Source organism: Pleurodeles waltl, chromosome 5 (genome assembly GCF_031143425.1).
Source record: "Pleurodeles waltl isolate 20211129_DDA chromosome 5, aPleWal1.hap1.20221129, whole genome shotgun sequence".
Taxonomy (NCBI): domain Eukaryota; kingdom Metazoa; phylum Chordata; class Amphibia; order Caudata; family Salamandridae; genus Pleurodeles; species Pleurodeles waltl.
In genome coordinates, this window is record NC_090444.1 from 1759438457 (window position 1) to 1759450070 (window position 11614).

The window sequence follows — 11614 nt, forward strand, 5'->3', positions numbered from 1 at the left end:
ATACTGACCCTGGCACAGGTGTTTGTTGTGCTTTTAAGGTAGATGGGCTGGTTTCAATTGATTTCTCTAACCTAAGTTGTGGCTAATTTCTTTGTCTCCATATGTGCCAAATGTGAGCATCTAGAATCTGCAGCAGGTCCAATAAAAAGCGGTACATAAAAAAAAAATATATATGTATTTGAATCCTTTTTTTTTTTTTTTTTTTTTTCTTTTCTCAGTAGAGTGCAAGCGTTCAACCTTGTGTATACTATTAGTATATTTCTTATGGCTTAAAGCAATTTCATTTGTTGGTTGCAGTGTTGAATTCTTCCTTGCTATTGGTCAGTTCTGCCTTTTTCGCCCTCCTTATTCTGTTTCAGAGCAGTGACCAACTACTGTATTCCACTTTCTTTTGTTTCTGTTGCTGTGACAGACTATTTTTGTCATTTCTTTAGTGCCCTCTTTTCATTGTTGGTGTTAGGCTGGTAGCTGCCTGTTATTTATTGCAGCATTCCAGTCCTCCCATGTCGTTGACATTTGTTTGGCCTCTGGCTCCTAAAATCTTCTTTTACAAAAAAAACTCCTGGTCGTTTAGCTCATGAATGTCACAATATACCCTTTCGGGTAGAATGTAGCTAAACCTTGAAACAATTATGAGAAACTTGCTTAGCCTTGCATTTCAGATAGTCTCTTTTTCCAGGGCCCCTACCTGCCAGCACTCACAACATCGCACACAGGACATTGCTTATATCCTTTATTGGGGCCATAAATCTTCTCAAGCTGCTCTGCTCATTGCAGTGTGAGGCAAGAATACTTGCAAGACTTTTCATTCTGTTAAAATAAAAATAATATACTTTTTCCAGCCTTATTTTTCAATTTCTGTTCAGGTGTTTACACAACTTGAGCTAGTGCAATTGCCTTCTTGTCTCTCCCTAAGGGCTGGTGATTTCTGATGTCAGTAGCCGCCAGTGACCACCAGACATGGCAGGAAAAGACAAAATGAAGAGACCGGGTTGACCAATTTGTGTGTCAAGTTGTGAATTTACAATGCCACTAGCTCAAGAAAATGTGAGACCTATTGCATTGCAAATGCTTGTTTTATTTTGTCCCTCACAGATTATGCAGTGCAGATATTCCATGATGCAATGAAGACTGGAAAGTTTGACTGTAACCTGAAGCCAGACACACGTCTACCAATGATGTACATTGATGACTGCTTGAGAGCCACTCTGGAGGTTTTAGAGGCCCCTGCAGAAGCTCTGAGTATGAGGACTTATAACATTAATGCTATGAGCTTTACCCCTGAAGAGCTGGCTGAGGAGGTTCAGAAACACTTGCCCGAACTCAAAGTGTCTTACAACGTTGATGCTGTCAGGCAAGGCATTGGTGAGTTTCAACTGCATGACTTGCTGCCTTCTCCTTCAAGAAATCCTTGGTTTTAGATGATGATTTGCCACATTGCTCAGCACAGGCACCAGAGAGGGTGCTGTACTTCCACTTGTATCAGAGTATGTTTTGAAAACTTGATATCTGCTTTAGTTGAGTTTAATCTAAGGTTTTCGACTCATTGGCACAAATAGTGCCATCTAGTACGGATTAAAAGCAGATTGGTTGCAATGGCTTCAGTTATTCATGCGGTAAGTTACACCATGACTAAAACTATGGGATGTCCAATTATTTCCAGCCTCTTCTCACTAAAAACTGTAGAGGATATGTTGATCCATAACTCACACTTTTTTGCAAACATAAGAATTATTGAATATATAAAAACCTTTTCAAGTGCTGTCTGGTATTACCCTTGCAGTTAAGACAAACTGGTCTTTGTCACTGTTGACTTGCAACCCTGATGAGGAAAATAGTTGGTAGGAGAGGTAGGAAACACTCACTCTGAGGGGGCTGTCACAAGGATGGGCATGGTAATTCTCAGTGGGTGAGGGGAATGGTGAACAGGGTACAGTCTTTGGTAGGAGGAGGCGCAGGAGGAGCCCCTGGCTGTTGGGCAAGAAAATGAATGAGGGAGCCCCTAGTGGGAGTGGGCAGGAGAAATGAAAAACTACAACAGGAAAAGCACGATTCAAAGTGGAGAGGCCAGAAAGCAGGCCTCTTGATGCACAGGGAAAGTAGAGTTCGTGCCTCCCTTTTCAGCACAGACCTTTGTGCATGCGGTCAGTCTCAGCTGGCACTTATCAGCTAATCATGGGTGGTGTTTCCATCCAGAGGCGGTGCTTCACATCTGCAGATCTTTGTGCAGTGGTGTTGCAACATCTAAGTAGTTGCCTTACTATCCACTATATTTATATTTCATTTTTCAGCACGCAGAGTAAATATTTCTCTAATAGAAATACTTCAGCTTCTTTAACACCTTCCTTGGCACATGGAATAGTGTCACTTGAGTCGAAGACACTGGTGTTTATTGAGTAAGAAAGTCTGCAACCTAGTTCTCGTTTTTGGACCTTAGAGATAGAAAATGTACGATTGTGGTGCCTCAGGAAGTTGAAATTCAGTCTGTTTACATCTTCATTTGTGTTGATTTGCCTGTCGCAAAATCACAACTTTAAGGCTCGTTCAAAAACTTGAACAAAGTAGTTGACTTTTTATTTTTTTCCTCCTTTCAACTTCGTTCTTATTTGTTTGGACACTTTCAGAAGAGAAAGGTCTGCATTTTGTACACCACAAGCTTACTATAGCAATATTGCTAGTAATGGTATAGGATGCCACAATTTTACAAACTTGCTCAGTGTTCCCGCATCAGGCTTTCCAATTTCTTTCTATGCCAAGGCAACTTGAGCACTTCTAACAAAATTGTGGCGAGTAACAAACATATGCTTTATCCGTGTAGATGCACCTGCCTTTTCCTTTCTGCTATATGTTCATCTCGTCCACATGCCACAGCAATGAATTTGTACTAGCATCTTACCCCATACTAACGTCTCTGCCCCAGTTTACCTGAGCCCAGCATATGTGGTGCAGTGGTATAGCTGGACCCAACATGTCTGACACATCTGTTCTTATCTATACACATTGAACGTGCCTTTATTTAAAACTTCTTCACTTACATCATTGTAGGTCTGACATATGAGACTTCTTTTTAACAATTTCGCCAGACTGTTTTCACCAATAAAATCATACAAAATATAAATACGCAGAAAAGCTTTTAGTTAGTAGGCTTCATCTATTGGTCTGTTAAATTGTCATTCACATTTTGTTCTGCCCATCACGCCGTTCTGCATAGGGCAGTCTGCTTTACCCAAAGGCTCCCTTCCCTTTGCATGACTGCACAGAGCCGATGCAAGCTGTTCGTATCTGCCTAAAAATAGCCCCTTTCTCTTAAGGTGCAATGCTGTTCTGTGTGTGGGTTTTTTTATTTTTTTTTTTATTTATATTTTTATTATTTTTAGTAAATAACCGCCATTTATTTAGCATGAACTTTTTTTCAAAGTTTGTTTTAAATGCCATTGTAGCTGCCTGCAATTTATTCCTGGCTCCTTCACAAATAATAAAATGCATGGCACAACTGCAAACAGCTTAAATATATATATATATTTTTTTAATACATTTTTATTGCACACATTAGGCTGTCATTTTTAAGTGATTGCTTATTTTTTTTTTCCTTTTCATTTTTGTGGCATATGCTTACAATAAAAACATCACCATCAGCTTGCCAGAGCTGTTGCCTTTGCTACTGTTGGTTTGGAAATGGCATATGTCCTAAAAAAAATGTTAACCTTACCTAAAGTATCCCTTTAAAAATGTTGGGAAAGATTTCCTGTTAATCTCTTCTGCATAATGACAAAATTCTGTTCTATGCTCTGCAGGCTTCTAGAAGAAAATTATACTTGTGTCTTAGTTCAGCTGTCCTGCCCAAAATTTCACTATTTTTCTTTGTGCTTTCACCCTATAACTTGCTAGGCTGCTTTTTATGTTTTTTTTGTTTTGTAAACTACTTGTTTCTGTACACGTATAACACACTTATTATTTGTTGGTGAGTCCAAATTATTTAGACCGCCTTTAAAGACCAACGCTCGATAGGGTGCAATATTTAAATGCTCCTACGACATTGGTTCTCCCAGGGGTCCCACTAATTTTGGATGGAGGAAATAGTGGGATTTGCTGATAATCGGAGCGTAGCCTGCAGGAATCTGATTTACCTTAAGGATTCCTGCATGTGTTTTTTTTTTTTTCTCTTCTATAATTGCAAGCGGAGACTTTGACTGTAGCAGGTGAAATATCCAGGTGGAATGCCACTTACCCCCGGTATTACTGTCAAATGTATAATTTCACTTAGATCCTCGTTACAAGTGGCACTTTAGAGGCTGTGTGCATATATATATCTCTCTCTCTCTCTCTATATATATATATATATATATATATATATATATATGCGACCCTAGCCTGTGGAGCGCTCTGTGTTACAGTTTTTGTGCTACTGATGTCCTACTAAGCCAGAAGAGGAGACAAGTTCATGGTGCATGCACCTCAACCCTGTATCATGGTATGCCAGTTCTGCCTTGATAGCCTTCAAGAAATTACTTAAACTGTCCTCTTTCTAACCTCTGGGCTGGGATTAATGCCAGAATTTCTGATCTGGTGTCTTGATGATATTTGCATTACTAACTTGTGCACCTGAACCCTATTGGCAGCCTGACATACTAATATATTTGGCTTACTGTGCAGTCCCTACTCTTGCACCCCTGACTGCCGTTTTCCTTTCCTAGCCCACCCCCCCAATTTTCTATTATATTAATTATATAAATATAGCTGCACTGATTTGAGATGATTACATTTGTAGTGCTTCTTTTTCAGGCAGCTACATACATGATGTAAGAAAGCCAGACTAAAAATGTTGGGGCATATTTACAATTTTTTTGGTGTAGGGCAGCGCTGCAAGGTTTCTTGCTGCACTGTCCTGCGTCAAAGGAAAAGGGGCAAGAATGCACAATATCTATAAGATAAACATATCTTATAGATATGGCACATTCCTGTCCTCTTCCACTGTGCTGGTGTGCAATTGGCTGCCATGCACCAAAGCAGGCACCCGTGCAGGAAGGGATACCGTCCTGCACAAAAACAACCAATGGAGGTGTTTTCCTCAGAAGAAAAAATGAGGATTAAAGATATTTCTCCCTGTTATGCCTCCCTAGGGGAGGCATAGGCTTTTGACACATTCCCAGGTTTATAGATCTTTGTAAATCTGGGAATGCATCAAAATCCATGGGTGTTGTGTGGGAAAACCCACATGGAATGTCTCTTTAAGGCAGAGTGAGGCAATGCTCTGTGGCCTTTTAGGTATGGGCCTACGTCACATCAGGAAAAGTGTGGCAGTGCAAGCCGCTTGTAGATATGCCCCTGAGATTATAGGTTCCACTACCAAACCAGCACAGTGATTGGCTTGTTTCTGTTGTGAAATTGTATATCTTTATGGCCCTTAACGCTGTATTTTATACATTCTATCTGGTTAAGTTAATTGAACCTAGTTTAATAATTTATTGTAAACTTTTTCCCCCTTCGTGTGATGGTTTCCTAAATGCTAGTATAATTGTCCTGTGAAAATGCATTGAACACATTAAGGGGGTAGCAGGTTCGGGAATAATCCTGGGGAATTATTTTCCACAGAATGGGTGGTGTATCCGTAAAACTCTTTTCCTGTAGGAGTTGGGAAATTTCCCTATGGCAAAAAAGTAAAGATTTTTGACAGCTGCAGAGGTAATTATAGAGCACGAGCAGTGATAAATGAGTTGATGATTACAGTTGGGGCTCTCAGCACTGAAGTTTGGGCACTGGGAGTTTTTTTGTTGTTGTTTTTTTTTAATCAGCCTTCCACATCAAAAAAGATAGGCTGAAAAGGGCGTAGGGCTTTTAAGGGAAATAACAAAGGGAGAAATCAGGGGTGAACAACAACCCATCAAGAGTATGATAAAGTGATGGGAAATGCAGATGACGGAAGAAAGAGGTAGAATCAAGATGAAGTGTCTGTCAAGGCTGACATGCAGCGGTGCCTGTGGGGAGCTTCTGAGAAAGCATTTGACCCTGCCACTCTATATATATATATATATATATATATATATATATATATATATATATATAGTATAGTATTTTGGGTAAACTAATTAGGCACGGGTTACGCTGCAGACTAAGTAAAGCCCAGCCAATTCTAAAGTAGAGGGAAATGAACTGAAAACACGATCCCCCTGCTCGCGTTATGGTGCAGCTTTGTAGGCTAATCCTAGAGGAGATGAATAAAATGGAAGTCTTCTGACTGGGACTCCGCGGAAGCACAGGCTGAAACTGGCCTTGTATTCATATTGTCTCAAGGGCTACAGTCGCGATGGTTTTCCCAGGAAGTTAAACTTTGCTTGTCCTGAGGACAGCCCTCTGCAAGCGATACTGTAGGAACGGGAGTACTGCGCGAGTCCCTAAATGATGGCCTTGTTCCCTTGTAACCCTCCATGATACTGTAGGAACGGGAGTACTGCGCGAGTCTCTAAATGATGGCCTTGTTCCCTTATAACCCACCATGATACTGTAGGAACGGGAGTACTGCGCGAGTCTCTAAATGATGGCCTTGTTCCCTTATAACCCTCCATGATACTGTAGGAACGGGAGTACTGCGCGAGTCTCTAAATGATGGCCTTGTTCCCTTGTAACCCTCCATGATACTGTAGGAACGGGAGTACTGCGCGAGTCTAAATGATGGCCTTGTTCCCTTATAACCCACCATGATACTGTAGGAACGGGAGTACTGCGCGAGTCTCTAAATGATGGCCTTGTTCCCTTATAACCCTCCATGATACTGTAGGAACGGGAGTACTGCGCGAGTCTCTAAATGATGGCCTTGTTCCCTTATAACCCTCCATGATACTGTAGGAACGGGAGTACTGCGCGAGTCTCTAGATGATGGCCTTGTTCCCTTATAACCCTCCATGATACTGTAGGAACGGGAGTACTGCGCGAGTCTCTAAATGATGGCCTTGTTCCCTTATAACCCTCCATGATACTGTAGGAACGGGAGTACTGCGCGAGTCTCTAAATGATGGCCTTGTTCCCTTATAACCCTCCATGATACTGTAGGAACGGGAGTACTGCGCGAGTCTCTAAATGATGGCCTTGTTCCCTTGTAACCCTCCATGATACTGTAGGAACGGGAGTACTGCGCGAGTCTAAATGATGGCCTTGTTCCCTTGTAACCCTCCATGATACTGTAGGAACGGGAGTACTGCGCGAGTCTCTAAATGATGGCCTTGTTCCCTTGTAACCCTCCATGATACTGTAGGAACGGGAGTACTGCGCGAGTCTCTAAATGATGGCCTTGTTCCCTTGTAACCCTCCATGATACTGTAGGAACGGGAGTACTGCGCGAGTCTAAATGATGGCCTTGTTCCCTTGTAACCCTCCATGATACTGTAGGAACGGGAGTACTGCGCGAGTCTCTAAATGATGGCCTTGTTCCCTTGTAACCCTCCATGATACTGTAGGAACGGGAGTACAGCGCGAGTCTCTAAATGATGGCCTTGTTCCCTTGTAACCCTCCATGATACTGTAGGAACGGGAGTACTGCGCGAGTCTCTAAATGATGGCCTTGTTCCCTTGTAACCCTCCATGATACTGTAGGAACGGGAGTACTGCGCGAGTCTCTAAATGATGGCCTTGTTCCCTTATAACCCTCCATGATACTGTAGGAACGGGAGTACTGCGCGAGTCTAAATGATGGCCTTGTTCTCTTATAACCCTCCATGATACTGTAGGAACGGGAGTACTGCGCGAGTCTAAATGATGGCCTTGTTCCCTTGTAACCCTCCATGATACTGTAGGAACGGGAGTACTGCGCGAGTCTCTAAATGATGGCCTTGTTCCCTTATAACCCTCCATGATACTGTAGGAACGGGTGGGGTGGAGAGAGGAGAGATCCTTTCGGAAGTGCTCTCCCTGCATGTGTCCTAGCCGACACCACGCCCATGGGATTTCATGGGACTGGTCCTTCCAGGAAGTAGTGTGCGGTTCATTAAGCTTTGCTGTGTTTGTCCTCGGAGGCCTCCCTCCAAGAGTGATATTGTATGAAAGTGCTACTGCTTGCTCAATTCCTTGTGTTCCTTCTAGCTGACAGCTGGCCGATGGATTTTGATGACCGCAATGCTCGCAAAGACTGGGGCTGGAAACATGAGTATGACCTTCCGGAGCTTGTGACGACCATGCTGAACTTAATTAACGCGGACTCCAGACTCGCACAGGCCAACTGAAGCTGACATTGGACCTGCGCAGTGAAAGGCGGACCAGGAGGCTACGTCTGAACGCTTTTTTTTTTTAATGTTTATTTAAGAAATGTTCTAATTCTGCTAGCATGTAAATGTGTATATATATATATATCGCAGTGCAAACTCCCCAACCAATCAGTGTGCTCCATTTGGTGACGGAACGGTGTTTGATTGACAGTGCCCTGTACTAGTGGTTCAGGTGAAATAACTCGCATTGATAAGGCATGTAGCTGACAGTATGGTGTCTTCCTACAGCTGTCCTGTAAAAGATGTGGAGTGTGTTTTTGGAATCTACCTTACTTGAGGCAAATAATTACCACTACATACCTAATATTAGTGTTGCAGAGTTTTCATTGAGGTTTCCCAAAACGTGTGTAGCGCACTCTGTATGTATCCAGCTCCAAAGGCTGGACATGGTGTTAATGCCTCAGTAGAGTGTAGAAACATGGCAGAACCACGTGCCAAGGGTCTTCTGCATAGAGCTGCAAATGTCTCCCTGGATGAAGGGGGAGGGAGGGAGGGAAATACTGGTGGCACGGCCATTGGTCTGAATGCTATGGGGGGGTGGCGAGCCTTCATGTGCAGGTCTAAAGCCCCCCCGCCCCGACAGCTGTCGGTACAGAACTGTGCCAGCCTCCCATCAAACAATGTGTGTAGGGACTGGAAAGCATGGTCGTCTGGCCTGGAGGGGAAAATGCTGACCTGGTGCTTATCTGCTCTGTCAGCATTTAACAATGTACTGGGACATAATGTGAAGAGATGTGTGACTGGAGGGTGGGCCTAGCTTAAAACAAATAGACAAACAAATCTACTTTCAAGTAAATGACAAGCACGCTTCTCTTAGTTAATAATTCACACGGGTATGTTTATGCCAGCCCAATGAAAGTAAATGTGGACATATATAACACATTTATAACAAGTGTAGTAATGAACACTTTCACTACCACAGTTCGAGGGTTAACTTCTTTATTGTCAACATATCACAGTGGAACTTATACGATAAAACTGCTAAGTGACTCTAAGATTGCATTCTAGACTCTTAACAGAAGAAAAATAAATTAGGCTTAACATGCAAAGGGTAGTTACTGTTGTTCTATCACATTGCTTGAATTTAACCCCGTATTCTCCAGATATACCTTCAACACATGGAAAAATAGCATGGCATGGCATAAACCATCCTTGCAGATCTGGCGAGTGCAAAAGGATATTTACTGCCATTGTTGAGTGTAGTTGTGGGGCCATGACTCGTCCTAGGTCTGACCTCTCGTGGGTCCTAGCGCCGAAGCACACTAGACAGTGGTAATCAATATTCCATGACACTCCACATACACACTATTCGCACACCACCCGTTCCTTTCGTTTTACTGCTGATGTGCCATCATTCTGCTGACTTGTATACGGGACTGAAATGACAAATTTAAACTGTCACTTACTCCTACATTCACTGGACAGTCCGGAGTTACAAAAGCATTAGTATTTCTTGAAGTGTGGGCGATCTGGTACTTGAATGAAAACAAGGTGGCGTGGATAGCCCAGTCCCTTACACAGCCGACAGAGATTCACGTCCCAGCAGGAGAAGTAGCATTGAACAAGTGTCACAAGAGTATAGGGGAACCTGGGAGAAGTTCTGTACAGTGCGCATATGCATGTTTGTAGATAGTGTGTATATATTCCTGCTCAGGTGTCTTTTTCTCAATGGATATGGATATTCTTCATGTACAATTAAATGAGAAATATTTATTATGTGTATTTAAGCGATTGGGCCAAATGGGTCACTTTGGGGTAAATTGTTGCCTGATACTTATACTTGAAACCTAAATTAATTGTCTGGTGCTTTAAGCTTTACAGGTGTCGTAAACTGCAGAAATTTTAGCCAGTGGAATCCAGTAAGTGCTCGGTGGCAGTTCCACTCTTAGGCACAAAACAAACATCTTTATAGATTTCTAGCAACCAAGTAAGAGAATTTGTATAATAGTTTACAGTTTCTGCATTTATTCCCTTTTGCTCAAGCAGTGATCTGAACTTTAAATAAATGAACCTCACTGGAAGACGAAGCCTGTGGGATTTAGGGAGGGTGTGTGTCTTTTTCAGCCAAACATGTCTCACCAAGAGTGTATGTGCTGACTGTTATTTTTATTCAAACCCATGGCCCTAAAAAAAACGCATATTTTCCCTTGCAAAATGGTGAGAGAATGAGAATGTGCGTGCGTGTGCTCTCGTGTTCAGCCTTGATAAGTTTTGCCCTATATTCTCAGCCATGGCACGCCTCCTTGTTACTGTTACTTATGTTTTTTATTTTGAAGACATTGGCAGTGCCAGTGTGCACTTAATCACTTGTAGATCACAGAGTGGGAGAGAACACCTTAAAAATGCCTCTAAATACTGTTGTATGTAGAGGCCCACTTCTGCTTTGAGTGTAGCGAGCCATTCTGGCTGAAAGAGATTCACCCGGATCGTGCAATGAGCTTTTGGGCCCCATCAATTTCTATGTAGCTGGTACCCACAATTAAACGTCCTCTCAAAACTGCATAATGGAGCTACAAATGGTAAGATTGTCCGAAGAATGTGTTTCCAGCTATTTGTTGTAAATGATTTGTATGACAATATCAATGTCTCGAAATATTCGATTAACCTTGGAAACGCATCTACATTATAATGGTCTTGACACGAAAGGGCAAAGTTGTACCCCCCCCCCCCCCCCCTTTAAAGTCGCCTGAGGAAGAGAGGGGGTTTTCCACTATGGACTGGGCGCTGAGCGAAATGAGTTTGCATTTTTTTCTTCAGCTGAAGGCCTTTCTGAACAAGTCCGTGCAATAGAATGCTTGGTGTAGAGCGACGCTGTATTCCCTCGTCGGGATGTGGGCAGATACAGTGTGCAGTTTCTAACCCTTGCAGCTCAAATAGCTGGAGTTGCATTATATAACCAAGGTTTCTTAGCAATAATGGACATGGAACACAATAGGTGTGTGCGGACATAGTGAATGCCAGTAAAACGCAGAAGAATTTATTTGGGACATGTTTCCGTTTCTACTGTAATCTTGCAGGTCATGCTTTAATAAAGCCCTGAAAGAAGTGTCCTTTTTTTGTCCTTGTTTTTCCTCCCAAAGACAGACTGGACACCTTGGTCTGAACACCCAACAATCTCACAGATGTGATGTCTGTTCCAGGTGCTCCCAACAAAGCCCAAAAATCTTGCTATATTTTCACGATAAAATAGACATGCATGCAGTCAATCTAAATGGCAGTGGTGGTATTGAAAATCTGTCATGGGTCTCGCTCGCCTCAACATAAGTTGAAAATCTTTAGTGTATTTGGTGCTTAAATTTTGCACTGAAGGTGCACAATGCTGTGACTGCTTATTAAAAGGTTGCATCTCCTTATTAATC

The 11614-nt window shown here is 42.4% G+C and overlaps 1 protein-coding gene across 1 annotated transcript in view; it reads left to right on the plus strand.

Moving 5' to 3' along the window:
• The window catches only part of LOC138296749 (L-threonine 3-dehydrogenase, mitochondrial-like), a 28159-nt gene extending 16854 nt beyond the window's left edge, over window positions 1–11305 (plus strand). The window contains exons 8-9 of the mRNA XM_069236159.1: window positions 1096–1365; window positions 8074–11305. Coding sequence (XP_069092260.1) covers window positions 1096–1365; window positions 8074–8213 — 410 coding nt within the window. The 3' untranslated portion in view covers window positions 8214–11305. The remainder of the gene's footprint in view (window positions 1–1095; window positions 1366–8073) is intronic.
• Window positions 11306–11614: the final 309 nt, after the last annotated feature.